Here is a 25,553-nt window from a genome sequence, read left to right on the forward strand (position 1 = left end):
TATAGTTGTCTTACATGAGATGCGGTGAACCTGGGTGCGACATTTAATGGGGGAAATAGGGGGAGGTCGGGTCTACAGAGTGTTGTTTACAGAAAATGGGACTAGGGAATGGGGGATTGGGGATAGTTGGGAAGTATTGAGGAAATAGGGGAATATTTACAAGCGGATATGGATGGATGTAAATCCCATATCCGCAACAGTATGTATATATATGTATATATATATATATATATATATATAGTGAATTATTTGATTAATTATTTAATTATTATCAATTTATTAAGTACTTATTTCTTTTTGGCTGATATTTGGACACGACAATGACCAAGTGATTTGGCTGTAAAGGGTATTTTCGATTTATTGATGCATCAATTAATGCATTAATTACTTAATTTTTCGATTGATGACTGAATTTATTATTTTTCAAAAAGTTACATATTCAAATGAAGCACTGGTTTCGGTATGCTTTGAGCTAATTGATTAATGAATTAAATTAATTATTTTACGATTATTACTTATTTATTTTAATTGCACAATTAATCAATCAATCAATTATTGATTCTCTAGATTTTCGTCATACTTGTCAGGCTTCTGCGTGTCATCTTCTTGTTTGTTTGTTTGTCTGTGAGGTTGATAACTCTATCCATAACAGTTATCTTCGTCAAACTTTACCAGAGGATTCGAAGAAAAAAAGTGAGGATGTCAGTGTTATTTGACTATTTATGTCAAAGGTCAAGGTGACAGTGACGTCTGACTTTATTCCCCACAGCGGCGCAGAAGAGCCCACGCTGAGCCCATTGATTGACTATTCCTGACTATCGTTCCTGAGCTGCTGGTGGGAAAGATATCGTCAAAATGACCATGTTCAAAGGTCAAGGTCCTCTCGATTTTTGTCATACGTGCCAGGTTGCCGCCTCATGCCTTCTTGTGCGTTTGTGAACACGATATCTCAAAAAATTATGGACGGATTTGGACGAAACTTGGTGGATTAATTTATTAGGTGAGAAGAACAAGCGATTGGATTGTGGTTCAGGTGAGAATCCATATCAAGCCTTTTTGTGGGATACGAAACGTAAACCAATCAGCCTGGTGGAGGTTTACCCTCTACCGAGTGCCGTTATAGTTTGAACTGTCCGTCTCTCATGTAGGCTCGAACGCATCACCATGTGCACCGACTGTGTTATAATGCAAATATACATAATGTACAATGCAAGTACACTTGATGCATGCATACACGTCACGGGATGTGACGTAACGCGGGGGGCGGAGTCTGATGTGCGGAGCCGATGGCGGACGTGGTGGTACGAAACCTCGGACACAGCCTGCGATACCCAAGCAGTGACTGGTTTGTGACAAAGCAGAGAGGACAGAGCTTGGATGAGAATGAACTGTCGTGTCAAAGAAAAACATAATCTACGAGAGGGACAGATTTAAACAGAGATTGCAACAGGTCACTGAGGCAGTAGACTCGTTTGTCACATCCTTAAATGCGCTAACGAAAACCGCAATTATGGGCCACTTCGTGATGAGCTCATCAGGGGCAGATTGGTGGTTGGTCTGAGAGACACTAAGCTGTCGGAAAGAATGCAGTTGGACAAGGATCTAACCCTTTAGTCAGGTTCACTATGTTAACAAATATAATTTCGTTCAAAATTTTGGGAGTAGCAAACCTGTACATTTTTGGAATCTTCAGAGCATGGAGAATCTGAAAATCAATGTTGGCATTTGCACAGACACCTGCATGGCCGCCATTTTGGATTTTGAAAATGGCCGCCATAAAATACATATTTTGCGCGATCTCGGCTTCTAGTCAACCTAGAGACTTAATTAAATATGCTAATCCTATGTTTTCTGGGTCAAGGAATCCAATAAAGGCCTCAAAATAGTGCTCAGGATTATAGAAAAGCAACAAACAAAGGTAATTGAAAACCATTGTCTTTATATTTGTGATATAACTGTATTACATAATACATGATATTGCAAGTCCTTTGAAGTTATAGGTTGTTATAGTAAGTTATAGGTAGTATCAGATTGAACTATAAGTCCTATACACAGGATCTACGAGGTCTATACCGTTCAGGAATATGCTTTTACAGATCTTCATCACTGTCCTGAGTGTCATTTTCGCAAAGGTGTCCACGCAAATGTAAACATTAATTTTTGGATTCCTCATGCTCTGAGTATTCCAAAAATGTATAGTTTTGCTAATCTACCAAAATTTTGAACGAAAAAACATAGTGAACCTGACTACTTGCTGAAGCCATAAGTATGGCGAGGCAATCGGAGGAGATAAAATGGCAGCAGACAGATATAAAGAGGTGATGTGAACAATGCTAGATGCTGTAATGGTAAACAAGCACAAGATGTCATACAAGGCAAAAGCAGGTGTGCAGGTTAGACCAGCTACACAGTAAGCCAGATCAGAGACTCTGCCCGGCATGCGGAAAATGGTCAACACATACAAGATGACGGTGCCCAGGTAAAGGAGTAACCTGCCAGACGTGCGGGAAAAGAGGGGACACTTTAGCAAAGTTTCAAAATCGGCTAAAGCAGTGCAAGCTGTTACGAAGGACAGTAGCCTTTTCCTAGGTGCAGTGGAAGCAGGAGAAGGCCCATGGTCGGTTGAAATTAAAATAAGAAATGTTAAAGTGAAGTTTAAAACCGACACAAGAGCAAACGCAACCCTCATCCCAGAGAATGTGTGCAAAGGCATTACAGAGTGTAACAACAAAGAGCAATCAGAGATTAAATTATTATTTTTCTCCACCAGTTTATGCCGACATGGCGCTCAATAAATTTCATCTTGATAGGATGAAGTTTTGTACTTGTCGAATTATGACGTCATAATGGAGGCACCGATGACCTAATCATTAACATATTTTATTCCCTATGGAGAGTTCTTTACAATGAGCCATGTCTCAATTTTTTCTATTCAACGCTTTCGGAGATATGGAGATGCAAAGTTTTCCGGTTTTTCCAAGATGGCGACCGAACCACGTGATCTATGGCGTCATAATTATTAAAAAATTATACAGGTTTTTTTTGCACCTATAGTGAAAATTTCCTGTCAATCGGACCAACGGTTGCAGAGAAAATCATATTTATTCTGTGTGGACAAACAGACAGAAACAGACAGAAAAACAAACGGACTCAAATGCAATACCCTCTCCTCAGGCGAGGGTAACTAGAACGGCACTCAGTGGAGAGCATACCTCCGCCTGGTTGGCCCAATCTCCCAATGGTGAAGAATCATTTTAAAAATCCTACTAGCCGGATCCGGATCCGGATCCGGATCTTCACCAAAATCGAATCGAATCGTCCTTGTCACACACCCAACCGATCCAACAAGTTTCGTCCAAATCCGTCCATAACTTTTTGAGATATCCTGCTATGTATAGTTTTCCCAATGCCGTATCTCCCAATAGTGAAGAATCACTTAAAACATTAAATAATCATCATATCCGAATCCATATTCAGATGTTCACCAAAATCGAATCGAATCGTCCTTGTCAGACACCCAACTGGTCCACCAAGTTTTGTCCAAATCCGTCCATAACTTTTTGAGATATCCTGCTATGTATAGTTTTTGGCCCTATCTCCCAATGATGAAGAATCACTTAAAAAATTAAATAATTCTCATATCCGAATCCATATTCAGATGTTCACCAAAATCGAATCGAATCGTCCTTGTCAGACACCCAACTGGTCCACCATGTTTTGTCCAAATCCGTCCATAACTTTTTAAGATATCCTGCTATGTATCGTTTTTGGCCACATATCCCAATTGTGAAGAATCACTTTAAAAATTCTAGTAGCCGGATCCGAATCCGGATCTTCAGCAAAATCTAAATATTTCGTCCTTGTCATATACGCTACATCTTTGCCAAGTTTCGTCCGAATCCGTCCACAACTTTTTGAGATATTTTGTTCACAAACAAACATACAAACAAACGGACAGACGGACAAACGAAACAGGGGTGAAAACATAACCTCCATCCACCTTTGGTGGCTCCAGAGGAGTCCAATGTTAGAATGCACACAGATCAGACCTTAGGGAGGGGGGAGTTCCACTCACAGAAATGTACATACATCTCCGTTAGGCAGGCCAGCTATAGCCAAACTAAATTTAGTGTCCAGGCTAGATAGCATCAATGCTGAAACACTAAAGGAGACTTACCCAAAGATATGCAGCTGTCTCGTAATGGTTCAGCAACCATACACAATTACACTGAAGCCAGATGCGACGCCCTTTTCTCTGACAACACCCAGACGAGTTCCACTCCCTCTGATGGGAAAAGTGAAGGAGGAAACAGAGTGAATGGAGTGCATAGGGGTCATTAGCAGAGTGGAGAGGAGTCCACAGCTTGGTGTGCAGGTATGGTTATGGTGCCCAAGAAAGACAAATCGGTCCAGATCTGTGTGGATCTGACAAAATTGAACGAGGCAGTATGCAGGGAGAAGTACATTCTACCTTCGGTAGATCAGACCTTCGGCAAGGTAGCAGGGGCGAAGATTTTCAGCAAGCTATATGCTAACATGGGCTTCTGGCAAATACCACTCACTGAGGAGTCAGCAAAGTACACTACCTTCATTACACCTTTTGGTACATACTACTTTAATCGTTTGCCATTTGGAATTGCCCCAGAACACTTCCAAAACAGAATGGTGACGGAAGTCACAGATGGCCTTACAGGTGTAGCATGTCACATGGACGATGTTCTCATCTGGGGAACAACAAAGGAAGACCACGATGTTAGAATGCACACAGTGTTAGAGAGAATTGAGAAGGCAGAGATCACGCTCAACACTGACAAGTGTGAATTCGCAAAGAATGAAGTGAAATTCCTGGGGCACATCATTTCGGCAGATGCAATGAGGCCAGACCCAGATAAAACCAGAGCAGTCCAGCAGATGGAGGAGCCAAGAAACAGCAGCCAACTAAAGAACATCTTAGGGATGGTAAATTAGCTGGGGAAGTTTATCCCACATTTATCTGGAAAAGACAAACCACTGAGAGACCTGTTGGTAAAAGAAAACCACTGATACAGGGGGGAGTGAGCAGCAAGAGGCATTTGATATGGTAAAAACTACATCTCTCCTCTACACCAGTTCTCGCACTGTACGACCTGAACAGGGAGGTAGATGCATCATCCTTTGGACTGGGGGCAGTCCTGCAGAAAGAGGGGGACCATTGGACACCTGTGGCATATGCATCCCGGTCACCAACGCTGATGGAGCAGCGTTACGTTCAGATAGACAAAGAAGCATTAGGCCTGACGTGGGGATGTGAGACTGTGAGAGGGTTAGAGACTTTATCATTGGCAAGCACTTTCCGATGGCAACAGATCACAAGCCACTTGTGAGTCTTTTGGGAGCACAAGCTCTAGACGCACTTACTGCCAAGGATCCAGAGATTTCCGATGGGACTGATGAGGTACTCCTACACAATCTCACATGTACTGGGGGAAAAAGCCGACTGGCCAACACACTGTCGTGTACACCATTGAAAGACAGGGGTGGGGGGGGTCAAATATGTGACAGAGCTTATGGAGGACACTGACATCATTGTATTTTTTTTTGTATTTTTTTGTATACAAGATCAAGGCTTGTGTAAGAGCTAACATCAATCACAAAAAAAAAACGGAAACACAAAACATAATAAAGGGAGCGTGAGACAAGATGGGGAGAGAGAGGGAAGCACACAAGTACAACAGCAGAGAACAGGGACATCGGGAGATCTGTGGGAGGTGGAGGGCTTGGGGGGAGGAGGCATGGGAAGGCGGGGGGGTGGTGGGGGGTGGGGGAGGTATAAAACACATGGACACTGCCAGAACTTCCAGGAAAGAAGTCGGTATTTCAAAAAAGTGGATCTGGGGTGAATTAGCGGGGGTAGAAAAGATCAAGGTTTTGGATGGGGGAAGACTAGAGATGGTGGTGAACAGCTGTTTTAAAGACCTGGAGGGGAGGAGTGGAATTGAAGAGAGTGAGGGAGTTTGTTCCGGGGGCGGGAATAAAGAGGAATGAAAGAGTGAAGTTGAGCAGAGAGTCTTAATTTTGGCAATTTAACCAGAAGAGGGTTGCAGGCAGATCTTGTGCGACCTGTAGGAATATTTGGGGGACAGAGCACAGATAGAGCTGGGGGAGCTAGGCCGGAGAGGAGTCGGTAGCAGACAGAAAGCCCACAAACCTGCCTGCGGTGAGCGAGTGAAAGGCCCTCAAAATCAGCTTCATCGCGGGAGATTCCAATGATTCTGAAAGCTTTGGTTTCAACAGCGTGAAGCCAGGCTAGGTGTGAGGCGGGAGCACCAGCCCAGAGGGGAGAGCAGTATTCCATTGAGCTGCAGATGAAAGCCTTGTATGTGGTGAGGAGCTCAGGTGTGCCAAAGAAGGACTTCGCACGATGGAGGATGCCCAGTCGGCGACTGGCTTTGGAGTGTTGAGGTTGAGTTGAGTTGAGTCGGCGACGGAGGATGTTGACACAGTCATGGAAAAGTTACCTGCAAGTCCTGGCTATCTGATAGATTTGAGAGAGCAACTAAACGCAGACAGCGTGTGCTCAAAAGTGATGACACCGTGCACGGAAGGATGGACTGATCGTAGCAGACTGGACGGAGTGCTGAAACACTTCTGGACTGACAGAGCAGTCTTAACAGTGCACAGTGGACTTCTGCTAAAAGGAACAAGGTTAGTAGTTCCCTGTGCAATGAGGAACAGTGTACTCGAAAAGCTACATGAGGGACATCAGGGAGTAGTCAAGTGCAAGTGCTGTGGTGGCCAGGTCTCAGTAGTTAGTTAAAAATGAACTGGTTAAGAATTGCAGAAAATGCATTAATGAAAGAATAAATTCCATAGAGCCTTTAATGCCGACCAAGCTACCTGATAGACCTTGGTAGAGGTGTGGGGCAGACATGTTCACACTGAACAACAGCAACTACTCACTTGTACTTGTAGTAGATTATTTCTCACGATATGTGGAGATAGAGCAACCCGCTTCCACAAGGTGTGCAGACGCAGTAGTCCATTTGAAGTCAATCTACGCCCGACATGGCATTCTGGAAGCGCTCGTTACAGATAACTGTCCGCAGTTTTCAGGGAGAGACTTTGTAACCTTTGCAGTGGACTGTGGGTTCAGCCATGTGACCAGCAGACCCAAACACCCTCAGAGTAATGGGGAGGCCGAGTGAGCTGTTCAGACAGTAAAAAAAAAACCCTGAAGAAAGTGGCTGAGCCGTATGGAGCATTACTCCCTTGTGGAACGGGTACAGCCCAGCACAACTGTTGATGGGATGTAGGCTACGCAACAACTGTTTCCATCTTTCCAGAAATGTTGGATCCAGTTCTTCCAGACAAAAGATCAGTGGATCTCAAAGAAAGGGAGAGGAGGTGGATGGATGCTAAAAGTGCTTCGACAGGAGACACTGGGTAAGAAACCTGGGTGACCTCAAACCTGGGAGGAAAGTGTGGATCACAGACGCAAAAGTGGAACTGTGGCGTCTGCACATTTGACTCCTCGTGCCTACCTGGTTGACGTGGCACACGGGACAGTCAGCAGGAACCGGCATAACCTGGTGCCCATGCAGGCGACACTGGAGGATCCAGAGCGTCAGGCCAGCCATTTGAGGCTGCATCGGCTTCACCGACATCACCAGCACCTATTCCTTCAAGTAAATGGGTCGCACCTGTCACCATCAGGACAAGGTCTGGGAGAGAAGTAGATGCATGGATACACGTCACGGGATGTGATGTGAGCTGGGGGTGAAGGACGTGCTCTTTTTATTATCTGATACCCAAGTAGTGACTGGTTTGCTTTATACTGTAATAAACAGGTGAGCCTTTGCTGTTGTGGCATCCTTGAAATGGAAGCGCCCAAAGCGACACCGACCACCGTCCAGCAGAAGGGACGTTCACCCAGAAAACCCGTCTGGCAGCATCGGTCGTTGGTGGACGTTGAAGATCCAACGGTGACTTTTGCGAATAGGAGGCCAGTTATCGCCGGCACTCTGAATTTTTTTTATTTTATTTTTTACAAATCCCTACTCCAGCCTAGAGGGGGCACTGCATCGGTGGTGCAGCCCCAGCCCCTCACAGCTGCAAAGCCGAAGCCACGTGCTGCACCGAATGAATGAACGTCGCAACGTGGCTGCGCAACACCAGGGTGGTAGTTTACGGTCGGCCATAACGTGTGGCGGAATCGAAGATGGGCTTTCTCCAACTAGATTAGCATTTAATTTCCTAACCCTAAGCCTAACGCAAACACGAAAGCTAATTGTTTTAATTTCGGTTGTTGACTGAGAAACCTGTTTCGATGGAAGATCTCGCGATGTTGTGACGTTTGGACGATTCTCCAGGCGAGATCTTCTAATCGTCTGGATATTCGTACCGGATCCGCTAGAGGGCGGCGTGCGGCAATTGTCGGCAAATTCGGCCTCGGACCTCACGGTGTTAACGTTGCTTGGAGTCATGGCGCGCCTGGTCGCTGTTTGTCGGGATGGCGAGGAGGATTTTCTTTTCCAAGAGCGACAGATCCCGCTTCCCATCGACGAGAACCTTACGGTACGTGTCCCTGTAATACCCCGGCCGGAGCCGTCAAGGTCTTCGCCGGATTTCCCTTCTCGTTGAACGCCTCGATATTTGCGGCCTACGGTGTTTCCTAGTCGCTGGTCCCGGGAGGGCGCGTCCTTTTGCCGTTTGCGTTGTAGTTGAGCGCATGTGCTCGCGGCAAGGGCGACGTCAGCGGCCTTTTGAAGAAGCCTTGTTACGTTGTTTGTCTTGATTGATTAATTGACGATGGTTAAACTTTATGATGTGACATTTAATGAGGTTTGAGTGGCTCAATTGGCTTGATATGTTACATGTAGTAATCGAACATTCATTCATTTGGATGTCTTGAGTAACGACATGCGGTTGGTTGTTTGGTAAAATTGGTTGTCGCCACACGTTCTGATTGGCGAATGTGTGTGTTTCAAGTTGGTGATGGAGTTTCCAGACAACCTTATGTCTGCAGAGTGTACTCGGGTCAAGCAAGCTCATCAAAAGCAGTTTTTCAAGGTGAATGGACCATTGGTCTTTCCTTTTTGGTGTGACGAGTCCAAGGTTTGACCTAAACCGATTATACATTGAAGTTGCACTTGTTTTTGTGTTTTCTGCTCAATTTGTCCATGTCTGCATATTGATTAACATATTGACATTGTCTGCCACCTTCTTTCTCTTTAGCATTATGGGCTACTGTCGGTGTCGGAGCTGGTCGGAGCAACCACCATCCCATCACGAGACATCCTGAACTCCCTCCGAGATCAGTTGCCATGCGTTGGATGCCGACGAAGTGTCGAATGCCTGTATTCGGCTCTGATGGAGAGTGGAAATCCGGCTTTGGAGCCGTTGGTCTTGGCACCCAATGGCCTTTTATCTGTGTACCGTAGTTACGTGATGGATTCGCGGAAGCTGTATAGCCTGTTCTACCTGCATGGGTATGTTTGTCGATTGGTTGGTCCTTGTTTGATTTCAGAGAAAAAAAAACTGGAGAGTTCATAGAACACCTTAGCCCGCGCAGTGTTCAGGTGTATAATTCAATTTAAATAAAATAAAGTTGTAAAGGTCGTATAAAAACATTAGTTCTGGAGGTTTACCGCTGTTGGCACCACCTTATTGAACACGTTATATTAGTTTTTCTGCCTGTTGTTTTGTCCTTTATGACATCTCTGAAAACAGTAAGCTTCATGTTTGAAATCATTTTCAACTTTTTCGACTGGCAGACAGGCAGACAGAGTAAAAAAAATCGCACCCGTGTCCGAAGGAAGCAGTTCATTTTGCCCTTTTTAATATGAAATAGGCAAAGTCAAGAAACAAACTGATCCCCATTATAATTACCCTATAGCACCCTTTAGAATTACCCTTTAGAACCCCATTCAAATTACCCTTTAGCACCCTTTAGAATTACCCTTTAGAACCCCATTCAAATTACCCTTTAGCACCGTTTAGAATTACCCTCGAGCACCCTCGAGAATTACACTTTAGAAGCCATTATAATTACCCTTTAAAACCCATTATAATTACCCTTTAGAAGCCATTCCAATTACCCTTTCAAACCCATTAGAATTACCCTTTAGAAGCCATTAGAATTACCCTTTAAAACCCATTAGAATTACCATTTAGAAGCCATTAGAATTACCCTTTCAAACCCATTAGAATTACCCTTTAGAAGCCATTAGAATTACCATTTACAACCTATTAGAATTACTCTTTAAAGCCCATTATAATTACCCTTTAGAAGCCATTAAAATTACCCTTTAGAAGCCATTAGAATTACCCTTTAGAAGCCATTAGAATTACCCTTTAGAAGCCATTAGAATTACCCTTTAGAAGCCATTAGAATTACCCTTTTGAACCCATTAGAATTACCCTTTCGAACCCATTAGAATTACCCTTTAGAACCCATTAGAATTACCCATTAGAACCCATTAGAATTACCCTTTAGAAGCCATTAGAATTACCCTTTAGAAGCCATTAGAATTACCCTTTAGAAGCCATTAGAATTACCCTTTTGAACCCATTAGAATTACCCTTTCGAACCCATTAGAATTACCCTTTAGAACCCATTAGAATTACCCATTAGAAGCCATTAGAATTACCCTTTAGAAGCCATTAGAATTACCCTTTAGAAGCCATTAGAATTACGCTTTATAACCCATTAGAATTACGCTTTATAACCCATTAGAATTACCCTTTATAACCCATTAGAATGATCCTTTAGAACCCATTAGAATTAGGCTTTAGAACCCATTAGAATTACCCTTTAGAACCCATTAGAATTACCCTTTAGAACCTATTAGAATTACCCTTTAGAACCCATTAGAATTACCATTTAGAACCCATTAGAATTACCATTTGGAACCCATTAGAATGAACCTTTAGAAGCCATTATAATGAACCTTTAGAAGCCATTAGAATTAACCTTTAGAAGCCATTAGAATTGCCCTTTAGAAGCCATTATAATTAACCTTTAGAAGCCATTAGAATTAACCTTTAGAAGCCATTAGAATTGCCCTTTAGAAGCCATTCGAATTAACCTTTAGAAGCCATTAGAATTGCCCTTTAGAAGCCATTCGAATTAACCTTTAGAAGCCATTAGAATTGCCCTTTAGAAGCCATTAGAATGAACCTTTAGAACCCATTAGAATTACCATTTAGAAGCCATTATAATGAACCTTTAGAAGCCATTAGAATTAACCTTTAGAAGCCATTAGAATTACCCTTTAGAAGCCATTATAATTACCCTTTAGAAGCCATTAGAATTAACCTTTAGAAGCCATTAGAATTACCCTTTAGAACCCATTAGAATTACCATTTATAACCCATTAGAATTAACCTTTAGAACCCATTAGAATTACCCTTTAGAAGCCATTATAATTAACCTTTAGAAGCCATTAGAATTACCCTTTAGAAGCCATTAGAATTGCCCTTTAGAAGCCATTAGACTTACCATTTAGAACCCATTAGAATTAACCTTTAGAACCCATTAGAATTACCCTTTAGAAGCCATTATAATTAACCTTTAGAAGCCATTATAATGAACCTTTAGAAGCCATTATAATTAACCTTTAGAAGCCATTATAATTAACCTTTAGACATCATTAGACTTACCCTTTAGAACCCATTAGAATTACCCTTTAGAACCCATTAGAATTATTCTTTAGCACCCTTTTAGAATTGCCCTTTAGAACCGTCTAGAATTACCCTTTAGCATGCTTTATAATTAAACATGGTGTGATAGAAGGGTTCTTCTTCATTCTTTGATGGATGGATGGAAGGAAGCACATAGCTAAATATCGAAGCGGATTGACCACTCAAAAATGATATCACTCCTCTGCGCACATGCACGATCAGGACAACTTGGAACCAAACCAAAGTACTGCTAAACTGCAGGTTCGTTTTCCGATTCGTGTTGAAAATATAACATTTAGTTGAAATTAAGTTGTTCATTGATCATAAACTAGCGTTTGTGAACAGATAGACAGACAAACAGACTGAAGTGAACCAATTGCTTAACCTCGCTTTTCGCTTCCGCATGCACGAGGTAAAAATGAAAGATGTCGGAATTTGGTAAATGTGGGATTATATGGCATTTGCAAAAGGGACAAAAAGAAATGGGAACTTCAAAACAAAAGTTCCCTGATTAGCCTTGCCCATTCCAGAAGACGAGAGAGGCTATGGTAATAGGTTTGTGTGCCAGTGAGTGTGTCAGTCCACACACAGATCTACTCGAGTGTAGACCATTCAATCTCAGATTGACTGTAATCTATATGCCCCGTTGAGGCTCTACATTGTTACATGCTCAGTCTTGTTGTGCTTTGTTTTTTAGAAGAAAGCTTGGTGACCTGTTGGACTCTATTCCTATGAGCAAAAAGAACAAACGGTGTCCGTTTCATTCCCTTGAAACCCACAAGTCCAAGCCAATGGGGTAAGATTTCAAAGTGTGTAATATTCTGATAGCATAGCTTAAATTACGTAAACAGCAGAATTTGCATTCTCTACCGAATGTGGTGGCCATACCAACAGCTGTTCTTTCCAAGTCGGACGTTTCTCACTTCACTTCACCTCCAAAGTTCTGCCCCCGCCACCACCCACAGTTTACTTAGACAAGATGGTTATTAGGTGCAATGCGTTGACAACAGGGGAGCCTTTTCTCTGGATTCTCGTGCTCGTTTGAGGTCAACTTCCAGGATCACTGCTCTCCTCGATTCATTTGTTCCTCTTTTTCCCGCCTGTGGAATCGACTTCCACATCCTCTTCAATCTCATTCTTCCCTCCAGGTCTTCAAGACAGTTGTTCGCAACCATCTCAGATCGTCCGCAATCCAAAACCATTATCCTTTCTACCCTCGTTAATTCCTCCCCCCCCCCTCCCCCCCATCTCTCCCCCTTCCATTTTTCCCTCATTGGTTTCCTTCTGCATCCATCTTGTCCACCCTATGCATCGTCTGTGTCCATTTTGTCCACCCCGTGTATGCGTGCTTTGCGTCCTGTTTATGTCTATTACGTCTTGATCCGTTCACTGCGCTAGCTCTTCCACGAGCCTCAACTATGTATACAACAACAACAAATCCTTTGGTTGAAACCTCAGATTGTCCTCGGAGTAGCTTAAGCTTGTGCAATGATTTTTTTTTTTTAAGTTGAGACAAAGTTGTGGTTTCAGCCTCGCGCAATGTTGTGGCAAGTGTACTTGTGACGTGCTGCTCTCATGCTTGCAATCCAAGCTGCTTTTGAGATGCATCTGCACTGCAGATGTGCTGTGAACAAGAATATAGCTAGCACTAAGATCAGCTCTAGTTGAGGTGTCGTGGAGATTGGCAGATGTAGAATTACCTACCCTTTTGGGTCCATTCTCCACCCTTACAGGTAATGAATGAATGAATGATCGTTTTTAAGGCCATTTTCCCCGCTAGAGCGGGGGTTAGCCTTGCGGGCCCCATGACAATCATGGTTCCCTGTTTGAGGCAATGTTTTTATGGCCGGATGCCCTTCCTGATGCCAACCCTTAGTCGCCTCTTATGATGCGCAGGGATACGGTGTACCTATTCTAAACCGGGATACACACCGGGATCATTCATCCCAGCAAGCTGGTACTCAATTTGCCGACCTCGGAAGGATGACAGGCTGAGTCAACCCCCCTGGCATTAATTCAGCGATCGACCGGGATTCGAACCCAGGATCCTAGGATCCCAAGCCGGCACCCTAACCACTAAGCCAACCCTTACAGGTAAAGGGATAAAATTCCAATAATACTGTTAGAAATATGGAGTAAATGTTCAAGGTTTTTAATTACTATCTTTCAAAGTTTGACTTTTCTTTGACCAAGAAATTCCTCCTGACAAATTCTGAAAGTACCGTACTTCAAACTTCTTCTTTGTGAAAGTTTGTTTGGAAAAATGTGAGGGGGAGGGAATCAAGCCAACAACCTGCTTGGTCCAGTTCAGATTGGTCTTTTCCTCTTGGTCCAATAACTAATGATACCTTTATTGTAAATTGGTGGCCTTGAGATTGCTTTTCATCCCACCAAACTTTGCTCTTGCTATACCAGACTTTGATAGAAAAAACCCCCACAAACACTAATTTCAATTCAAAATTGTTCGATGGGAATGAGTATTTTTTGAGATGCTTTTGTCAGGGATGGGACTTCTGTTACGGATTCGGCCCTAATGATTGTTGTTATGATTATTGTTGTTGGTTCTAAGTATTCTGGTGATTGTGGTTGGAGGGAAAGGGTTATTATAGTTAAAAGATTTAAAAGCGCTCCTGGTAAAAATGTGGCAGGAAATCCGGATCGTGACCGGAAGAGGTGGAGCGAGGAAGAAGAAGCGGTAGGAGATCGTGAACAGACGTTTTTGTTGAAGCTCGGGCCGAGCGGTCGACGTACAGTGTGAGTGAACTTTGCGTCCTTGAAGGGAAGTTCGGGCGATAAGAGAGATCGCCGGAGTGCGGTGGAGCCTGTGTCGTCGAGTATCCTCATTGAGGTTCCGGAGGATCCTTGCCTCAAAGCCCGGGTTCGAGTGAAAGCCGTCCGCCATCTTCGCCACGCGAGCAACCTGCAGTGAACCAGTTTTTGTCGCGTCGGCTGGGAATTATTCCCCGGTGGTTTGCCGGGGATGGCGGTGCAAGAAAGGGCGCTTGAGAATTATACGGAGGCTCGCGGATTGAACTGCAAACGTGTACGTCGGAGCGCGTCTTTGTAAGGTTCCTTTCCATCGCTGTGTTGCTGGGTGCTGAACAACGTGACCTCGGGGTCGCCTCGATTGCCTACGCCTCAATTGACTTTGATCGGGCCTTGACTCCCCGATCGCGGGAGCGCACAGAGACATTGGGACTTCACCTTGGAGGGGTGCAGAGACATTGGGGAGGTGCCGTGAGTTTGGGGTTAAGGGGCTGGACAAGGTTACCATCGTAAGATTTGATAGTAGGGGTGATTGCCCCATTGTTGTATGGCTCTTGTTGTGTGATTTATAATATATTATTGTTTGTTCATAACCGGGTGTGGTTGCATTATTGATTTGACTGTTTAATTTGCTGGTTCCATTGAGGGTTTCATTATTTGCTTGATTTCAACCAAGGATAACATATCTGTCTGCCGGGGACCCTCTCGGGGTTCGGAGGTCTACTGAGACCAGAGGTAAGGGGAGGACCCCGTAACACTTCACAGAGCGCAGTAGATTCTTCTCTTAAAATGAGTAGATTTGTTTGGCAGACCAAACGAACAGGAATTGCACAGTATTAACTTGATGTGTTTATTTTTGTTTATTTGTTCGTGCAATTTCTTTGGATCATGGAGGAGCTTGTATCTAAAGATACGTGCATGAAAAAGACATACCCCTTATTGTACCTAACAAGGCCATATCATCCTGTGGACTGGGTCATAGGCCGCGGCCATTTTGAGCTACCGCAATGGCGCGGCAAGGAGTTTTCTCTTGCATTAATACCTCACTTTTAGCAGAGCAGTGCCGATCAACCAAGATTGCTCTTCTATCCGTACCCCTATTGCAAACAGCATAAGCCGAAGCCGTTTGTATGCATGACAAAAACAAAAAATTTTACACCCAAAAATGACAGACAATTCGGTTGCCCTTTCTGTCTTGATTTTCGAGCTCATAATGGTGGTAAGGGATAACATATGTAAATAATGGTATAAATCTTTCAATCCTGACAAATCTCACACTTACTATGTCTCTCGGAAAAGACTGACTGGACAACCCTCCCATCTACTTTCTCAACGATCCTCGACAAGAAGTTCTGTCACTCAAGCTTTTGGGTCTCACTGTCTGCCATGATCTTTCCTGGGAAAACCACATTTCCAAGCTGGCCTCCAAAGCCAGTCGCCGACTGGGCATCCTCCGTTGTGCGAAGTCCTTCCTTGGCACACCTGAGCTCCTCACCACATACAAGGCTTTCATCCGCAGATCAATGGAATACTGCTCTCCCCTCTGGGCTGGTGCTCCTGCCTCACACCAGGCTCGGCTTCACGCTGTTGAAACCAAAGCTTTCAGAATCATTGGAATCTCCCGCGATGAAGCTGATTGCGAGGGCCTTTCTCTCTCTCACCGCAGGCAGGTAGGTGGTCTTTCTGTTTTCTACCGACTCCTTTCCGGCCGAGCTCCCCCAGCTCTGTATGTGCTCTGTCCCACAAATATTCCTGCAGGTCACACAAGATCTGCCAGCAACCCTTTTCTGGTGAAATTGCCAAAATCAAGACTCTCTTCTCACCTTCACTCTTTCATTCCTCTTTTCTCCCGCCTCTGGAGCAAACTCCCTCACTCTCTTCAATCCCACTCCTCCCTCCAGGTCTTTAAAACAGTGGTTCACCACCATCTTCCCCCATCCAAAACTTTGATCTTTCCTACCCCCATTAATTTACCCCAGATCCACTTTTTTGAAATACCAACTTCTTTCCTGGAAATCCTTGCAATGTCAATGTGTTTGATGCTTCTCTCACCCCCACCCCCCCCTTCCCCCACCTCCTCCTCCCCCCAAGCCCTCTCCCTCACAGATCTCCCGATGTCCCTGCTCTCAAATGTTGTGCTTGTGTGCTTCCTCCTCTCTCCCCATCTTGTCTACCGCTCCCCTTATTATATGTTTTGTGTATCGTTTTTTTTTGTTTTGTTTTTTTGGTGATTATTGTTAGCTCTTTCACGAGCCTCGATCTTGTATAAAAAAAAAAAAAAAAAAAAAAGTGCAGATAAACATTTGCCAAATTCGCACTATACAGTGTGGTGCCACTTCGCACACAGATGATGTTCATTCACATTGAGGCATTTAAGTGTAAAATTAATGCAAAAAAACTAACATTTTACACTTTAAATAATATGATTTTAAAAAATGTTTGAAACATTAAGATTGGGTCTCGATTCAAAAAGAAGAAGAATAATGAGAAATCAAAACGGTTTGACTGGTGCTCTGTCATGATTCCGAATTATGCAGCGATTGAAAATGAACGTCCTGATAAAATTGAATAAAAAAATAAAATTAGGATTATTATGCTATATTGCAAGGATGGTTAATATGTTTCATTAAAATATGACACTTCACTGATTCGGGAATATGATTATGACACAAGAGGGCTGTCCGATTATTTGTGAACGTTTTTTTGATTAGTGTATAAATGTTTTATGTTGCTATTCTTACGATTCTCTACGGAATAAATATATTTATATATATATTATTTAAGATTTTATATTGTTTCAGGTTAGCTGTAAATATGAAGTTAATTGTAAAAATGGTGAACCAGGATGAATGGGTGAGTTGTGAGTATGACGATCATGAGATCGGCTTACGTAACTGGAAACACTGATGTATGATGTTGTAGAGCACGATGGACAATCATTTTGGGCGGTTTGGTGGCCTGGTTTAACTCATCTCCGTCTGTGTGGAAGGGGCAGTTTAGGGGAAGGGGTTCCACACAAAATTTTAATATGACAATAATAATGAATAATAAAAACAAAACTTTTTTATTTCCTCTTCAAGGACACAATTCCCAATGGGCTCTAAGACAAGACAACAACGTACCGATAAGTCTTAACCTGATCCTATAGCTGCACGCCTGATGCAGTAGCAGAAGTGGAGCCAGCGCACATACTTGCTGTCTTCTTCTTCATGTCGCACTTCTATTGTTTCTGGTGCTGTCCTGAGTGTTCGCTTGCACCCCTCTTTAGAAATGTGTAGGTGGCCAGAAGTACATGTCCCTTCACACGGTATGATAGTCCCTGTGGTTCAGATGAAATGTTGGAACTGTGCTTGTGCACCACCGCATGTATGTGTGGTGGTGAATCAAGGGATGTGTATAATCATAAAAGAGAGGGGGGGAGCGATTAAGCAGGAAAACCATTATCTGAAACTAAAAACCATTGTACTGTATTAACTCATTATCTGAAATCAACTCAAAGTCTAGGTAGATGAGGCTTTCGTGCCTGAAATTCTGACAAACGCATTCAAAATGCCCCCAGTTCCTTGGTACGCATATAACCAAGCTGGGATTGACCCCATCACCCCCTATCCTCCCTCCATTTTCATGCATGCTGAAATATATTTGTTCTCTTTTGCTCCAAACATGCAGTGCTTTGTGGCATCGGCCCTTGTTCGTGGCAGTTTTATTTCGTGTTTTTAAAAGCGGTCAATACCAACTCGATTACGTGGTGGGGTTGAGTGTGTCGTAAGCTTGCCATAAATCCAGCAGCCTCATTCTGGCAAGAACAAGCCATTGGACCACAACAAAATAATGGTGTTTTATTTCATCCAGCATAAAACCAGAGATGGAAACGTTTATCTTTTCTCAAGCACTGAAATCGAAGGAATTGAGTGGTGCACAGCAGGTTTGTATCAAGTTTGGAGTGTAGGTGAAGGAACCGTGATCTGGTGGGGGTATGTTGTGATTTAGGTCAGTCGGGAGTGCTATGTCCTGAGTGAAGGTGAGTTGACCCACAATTGGTCTGGTGGGGTGTGATGGTATGATTGCCTGAGTGCAGAGTACTGCATTATGCAGCTCTCATAACAAAATTCCCTTCTTTTTTTTTTAAACTCAACTGGACTATGTCCTGCTGAGTTTTTGTCGACACCCAGTGTCCATCGTCCGTCGTCTGTCTGTCTGTCTGTAAACAATTCGACGTCTACGCTCTAAAAGTCGCAAATATTGATTAAATTTGATGAAACTTGTTATGCAGCATCTTTAAGACATAAACTAGTTTGGGATTGCATTTGGGCGTTGCACGCCCAAAAATGGGCGTGGCATGGCGGCCATATTGAAAAAGCAATTTTTGTCATATTTTTAGCACATATAAACTATATAGCTTGTGGTTCTATTATGCATATTCTAACCATATTGATATAGACCAGTTGAGTTCAGGTTCCCTGGAACCTCTCTAGTTAATTTTTTTCTCTTGCACATACATCTTAATGTACTTGTCATTATGAATGTGTAGAACAAGACTACTTATTTTGCAGCTTCAGATGCATAGTAGGGCTGCCGAAGCAGTTTCCTAGGCTATTGGGCACAATCCTGGATTGGTCACCACTCCTACGCAGGATACCTGAGTGGCTCATTCGTTCCAGTAAGCTGGTACTCATTTTGCCGACCTTGGAAGGATGACGGGCTGAATCAATCCACCTGGTGTTAATTCATGACCCTGTGATCTCAAGCTAGCAACCTTACTGTTAAGCCAACACCAGGCTTTTATGAATGTGTACTGCATGTAATTTATGTGGTTCTTACTACTTAACTGAACTCTTATTACAATCTGTTATTTCGTTTTTGAAAACCCTAAGTTTGCATGGGCGTTATCCATTACTAGTTTCCAAGACCATCCTTACTAGTGTGTGTGTCGGTCGCGCGCTACTACTCCTACAGTTCTAGGCCTATTACATCCAGACTTTCTACATAGGATCAGCATGACCTCAATTAGTTTATAGGGGTGTTTTTAATCTCTGCCAGTGGTCAGGGGGGAGGGGAGGACACAAGTATTCACACAAGTCCGTATTATGTTATATATATATATATATATATATATATGCACACACCTGTATGTATGTATATACGTATATAAAATACAAGTCGGCACCCTTTACAGTACAGTATTCCTGTCCCCATGTTTTCCAGGGCAGTGAGGTGTTTATAAGCAGGAGGCATGTTTTTGCTTCATGCATGTAACCTGAGTTACTTTCTTTTTTGGGAGCGATTGGGCCTATACACTGGCCAAATAAAACTGTCAGAAGAACATGTTGCATGTGTAGAATAAGATCGCCATTAGGGTGGGTACTCTGCTAGTATGTTATGATATGAATTGTTCGTTCTTCAGTTTAATGCACACATGCAAGTATAAATACTTTTACCAGACCTTTTCACCTGTCTGCATCCCAAAGGCCCTTTTGTGATGAACAATCTTTGAATCCCAAGACTGCATTACCAACTCAAAGGCATCGCAAACCAATACTTCTCTAAGTTCTGCTCTTGGTTTCCAATTGCATCATCATCATAATCATGGAGCATGTCTTATGCAGAGCATTGGGGTGTTGCCGAAGCAGTTATGAGGCTACAATCCGGAATGGGTCACCACTCCGACTCAGGAAGTCAGGGAAAGAATTTGGAATTTGGCCATGGTGCCGTGATAGCTCGCCTACTCTTCGCGAAGAACACCATTTAATGTCCACAAACTAATGCTGATAGACCGGACGCCAGTTTAACGACCATCCAAGGGATGGCACACACATTGATGAATCACCCTGCCTGTGAAACATCGGCATGACAGTTTATAGCTGGGTCAGGATTCAAACCCAGGCAAGGCAGCTTGGAGGCGAGTGTGCAAATTTATATGAGTCTCGGCCATCTTGCCAGCCTCCAATTGCATCATAATCATTTTCTTCAGGTATCCAAGTACTTTGCAGCCTTTGTCACCTGTACATTATGGGTACTCTAATAATGTTTACTGCATTTGGTTGCTGGTATATTTTGCGTTTTAGACTACAAAATATATTCCAAGGATCCACATGCTGTTTTTTCACAGGGGCAGCTGGACAGATATTTGGGATCGCATGTCCCAAGAGTGTCGTGATGAAGTGGTCCTTATCGATTCGGATTGTTTGCTGGAAACCCTGGACACGCACCTGCGCAAGCACAGGTTCGTGAATTGTCTTACCTTTTCTGTTTTGTGTTTGACTGCAGTTTTTTTTGTTTTTTTTTAATGCATCTGCCGACGTAGTAGCCGGAGGCATTGTGTTTTTGGGTTGTCCGTCTGGCTGCCCGTCTCTCCGTCCGTGATAGGTTTTTCGTTACCGCGATAACTTGAGAATGGCTGAGGGGATCTTAATCAAACTTGGTGCAGGTATGTATAATGAGGTAAAGATGAACTGTTTCGGTCAAAGGTCAGAGGTCATGTTAGGTAAAAATCTTGTTACTGTGATAACTTGTGAACCAGTGATGGGATTTTGACCAAAGTTGGTACAAGTATGTATTATGATGCAAAGATGAACCTATTTGATTTTGGGGTCAAGAGGTCAAAGATCAAAGTCTGGAATAAGTCTATAACTTGAGAACAGCTTAACCCTTTGAGTACGGGATTTTATTTTGGATAAAAATACCCCCGGTACGGGATTAATTTGGCATTTTGGTACGGGAATGCAACCACGTACTGACAATCTATTTATAGGTATAGTCGATGACGTGTAGGAACGTCATCCGTACACAAAACTTTTTCGCGGGTTGCGGCACTGCACGTCATCCGTACTCAAAGGGTTAAAGGATCTGATTCTAACTTGGTACAGGTATTTATAATGTAAAGATTAACTGATTCAATTGTGGGGTTATGAGGTCAAATGTCAAGATATCCCATCAGGTAAAATGTCTTACCGAGCTAACTTGTGAAGCAGTCATGGAATTTTCACCAACCTTCATATAATTATATTTTACTCGCGAAAGTACCCGGCATTGCCTGGTAACAATGGGTCGCTTCCTGATGGGAATATGATATACGCAATCTGGGTCCATCATCTAGAGGGAATTTAAAAAACATATCGCAAGTACAGTGGAGCAGTGGCGTATCGAGGAAACATAGGGGCAATACCCCTGGCACTCACGTGGTAGAATAAACAGTGTACTGCACTGACTAAAGGTATTTAAACCAATTTCCATGGTTGCTAGAAGACAGGGCAGCATGTACAATCATACTAACATAATCATGAGACTTTAAACAAACAAAAAAATACCTATTTTGGGGGGCAACCCCTCCTCCCACCCCGTGTACCTCCTTAGACCCCAATTTTTCCAATGCCTTGAACAAACATTGGTACAGCACAGGCGGTGAAGGTTGTGGTAAAGTTTCATCGAAATAGTGTATGTAGTTTCATAGAAGAAAGCAAATATCTATTTTGGGGGGTCAAACCTGGACCCACTTTGACCCCCCTGTAGACTACCTCAGAATTGGATTTTCCTAGTGCCGTGAACAATCTTCGTTACATCACAGGTAATGAAGGTTGTGGTAAAGTTTCATTGAAATAGTGCGTTTGGGATTGATTCTTGTCCCTACCAGCTTCCAGCTGATTTGTGGAGCGACAACCTGAAAGAATGGCTTCGTAAAGTAAACCACATGAAGAGACCCCTCGTAAAGTAAACCAGATGAAGAGACCCTCATAAAGTAAACCACATGAAAAGACATCTCGTAAAGTAAACCACATGAAGAGACGTCTCGTAAAGTAAACCACATGAAGAGGCATCTCGGAAAGTAAACCACATGAAGAGGCATCTCGTAAAGTAAACCACATGAAGAGGCATCTCGTAAAGTAAACCACAGGAAGAGACATCTCGTAAAGTAAACCACATGAAGAGACGTCTCGTAAAGTAAACCACATGAAGAGACATCTCGTAAAGTAAACCACGTGAAGAGACATCTCGTAAAGTAAACCACATGAAGAGACATCTCGTGCAGTAAACCACATGAAGAGACATCTCGTAAAGTAAACCACATGAAGAGACATCTCGTAAAGTAAACCACACGAATAGACATCTCGTAAAGTAAATCACATGAAGAGACACCTCGTAATATGGGGTAGTGTAATGGATTCACCTTAAAAAAAAAAAAAACTGAACAAATTTTCTCGTGTCACAACTGTTTAGGAGCATACAGGCAAGGTCATGAAAATTGACGTTTTTATAATAAAGTTATTCAAAAACGAAAAGCTGCCAGGGCCTCCCAGACCTGTACGTACACAGTCGGGTTAGGTTTAGCAGCATTAATTTGTTTTCCGGGTGGACAGCACTATTAATACAATGGAAGTATATCGCACAAAACGTGAGCTTTGTCTACTGTAATATGAAGTTTTTTTTCAGGGTAAAGCTTGCAAAATCAGCGTTCACCAATCGCTAGATATAGTAAATTTTGTCAGATTTCACTCCAGATTTGGAGATTTTGAGAGTCAACAGCATCCAAGCCTCATATCCGCATCCAGATTATGATATGCTTCAATTACGTAATGATAATAATCGATCGTGTTTCCAAGGCAAGGCACGTTTTGAGTAGCCCGAAACAAAATGGTGGCTTAAGAATCCAGCGAGGTGCAGTGGGCTGACCACCACATCGGGGTTTTTTTTTCCTTATGAGCACCTCGTTAATCATCTTCAAAAAGGATCTTATAACACACCCAAACACCCAGTTTCATCCTTGCAATATGATGGTGGTCCAGGTGTATGCATGCAAAGTTTGGGGCCGCTAGGTTTCATGGTTTTGGAGTTATGGTGGAGACAGACAGACAGACAGATGGACGGACACTGCCTTTTATTATTATGGATGATGCAAAGATAAACTGATTCGATTTTGGGGTCAAGAGTTCAAAGATCAGAGGTCCTGTTAATTTACAATTATTTCATTACCGCGATAACTTGAGAACGGCTGAAAGAATCTTGGTCAACCTTGTTGCAGGTATGTATAATGAGGTAAAGATGAGCTGATTAGATTTTGGTGTCACAAGGTCAAAAGCCAAAGGTCAGAGGTCATGTTAAGCAAAAGGTATGTTGCTGCGCCAACTCGTGAACCAGTAATGGGATTTTGAACAAATTTGGTATAAATATATATACAATGCAAAGATGAACTGATTAGATGTTGGAGTCAAGAGGTCAAAGGTCAGAGGCCATGTCAGGTAAAAATATGATAACTTGAGAACAACTGAAGGGATTTAAATCAAACTTGGTACCAGTATGTATAATGATGTAACCATGAACTGATGATATTTTTGGGTTAAGAGGTCAAAGGTCATGTTCGATAAAAAAAATTCCTGTTACCGTGATAACTTGTGAACCAGTGATGAGAGTTTGCCCAAACTTGGTATAAGTATCTAAATATCTATAAAGCTCAGTTGACTTTTTGCTCCACCAAATAACAGCGATACGGAGTTGAGTAAAAAAAGGGTGAAAATTCTACAGATGCTGTGATAAATAACTCCCTCTGTCGGTTTGAATGTTTGAAAGAGAATAGACGTCTGGATCAATTTTTTAATTAAATTTAAATCCCGATTTATATATAAATATAAACGCGAGTTGTCTGTGTGTGTGTGTGTGTCCGCGCTTTATTCAGAGATGGCTGAACGGATCTTCATCAAACTTTCAGAGGTTCATCAGTGAGTGCCTGGGAGTGTTTTAGGCCAAAGAAAAAGTTCGTTTTTTTGGAGTTCAAAAAAAAAAATCGCTCGATAGTGCCGAATCCTTTTTAAATGAACTAGGGCATGCCCGTACTATATATAAGCTAGGACGTGCCCGTACGTGGGTGCCTGTTCCTTGCCAAAAAAAAAAAAAAAAAAAAATTTGTGTAGGGGTGTGTGTGTGTAAACATCCTAGGGCGTGCCCGTACGTGGGTGCAAAAAAACATGCGTGCAAACAACAACAACAAAAAAAAACTTTGAAACCACGTGGCAGTAACGACCACAGAACCCCCCCCCCCCCCCTCTATTTACATGAATGGTTTGGTCCATTCGCAACGACCACAGAACCCCCCCCTCTATTTACATGCAATGGTTTGGTCCATTCGCAACGCCAAAGCGAACGCGAACGGCTAAATCGCCATAGCTCGGTAAGTACTTGTCCGATTAATTTCAAACCTTGAAAAGGCACATCCTCGGGTCCCCAGCAATATACCTGGCAAGTTTAAAGTATATCGGACCCGTGGTTGTCGAGAAACAGCGGTCACAGACAAACAAACGTACAAACAAACAAACACACAGAGATTACTGGAATTATAGATAGACTAGGGCATGCCCGTACTATATCTATATCTAAAATTATATCCCCCCCTCTATTTACATGAAATGGTTTGGTCCATGAAATGTTTTGGTCCATTCGCAACGCCAAAGCGAATGGCGAACGCTTTACATGAAATGGTTTGGTCCATGAAATGTGTTGGTCCATTCGCAACGCCAAAGCGAACGGCGAACGGCTTGCGAGTACAGTGACAATCCCCCCCCCCCCCCCCCTCTATTTAGATGAAATGGTTTTTATTAGTTTTAAAACATAGTTTAACGCCAACATAGCGGCAACATAGTTTGCAAACGTGAAATAAATGAATACGCTCTCAAATGTGCCATCCGAGGCAGAGTGTGTTCGCCACGTTCGGCACACGCGATAGCTCGCTGCTCTCTGATTGGTTGAATCGTTTTTTGGACATAGCTCGGTAAGTAATTGTCCGATTAATATGAAACCTTGAAAAGGCACATCCTCGGGTCCCCAGCAATATACCTGGCAAGTTTAAAGTATATCGGACCCGTGGTTGTCGAGAAACAGCGGTCACAGACAAACAAACGTACAAACGTACAAACAAACAAACACACAGAGATTACTGGAATTATAGATAGATGACAGTTATATACAAGTACACATTCGCATACATAAATACAAAACAATTACCAGACATTTGAATACAAATAAATCGAACAATTCCGGAAGTGTACGAATTTGGTAGTATGGCTTCTTCTTCTTCTTGATCGGCATCATACTTAACTCAGAAACGTGAACCACATTCACTCAGAAACGTGAGCCACTCC

General features: G+C 42.8%; 1 protein-coding gene across 6 annotated transcripts in view; it reads left to right on the forward strand.

Moving 5' to 3' along the window:
• The first annotated feature begins 8,381 nt into the window (after positions 1-8,381).
• LOC137430122 (uncharacterized) overlaps positions 8,382-25,553 on the forward strand; it is a 79,131-nt gene continuing 61,959 nt past the window's right edge. For 5 of the 6 annotated variants that reach the window (XM_068120699.2, XM_078780278.1, XM_068120700.2 and 2 more), the window contains exons 1-5: positions 8,383-8,553; positions 8,968-9,048; positions 9,214-9,467; positions 12,359-12,457; positions 20,537-20,650. In XM_068120699.2, coding sequence (XP_067976800.2) covers positions 8,461-8,553; positions 8,968-9,048; positions 9,214-9,467; positions 12,359-12,457; positions 20,537-20,650 — 641 coding nt within the window. In that variant the 5' untranslated portion in view covers positions 8,383-8,460. Of the gene's footprint in view, positions 8,554-8,967; positions 9,049-9,213; positions 9,468-12,358; positions 12,458-20,536; positions 20,651-25,553 lie in introns of all 6 variants that reach the window. The other variant, XM_068120697.2, reaches the window with a different exon arrangement.

The sequence above is a fragment of the Myxine glutinosa genome, chromosome 6 (assembly GCF_964187855.1).
Source record: "Myxine glutinosa chromosome 6, kmMyxGlut1.1, whole genome shotgun sequence".
Lineage (NCBI taxonomy): Eukaryota > Metazoa > Chordata > Myxini > Myxiniformes > Myxinidae > Myxine > Myxine glutinosa.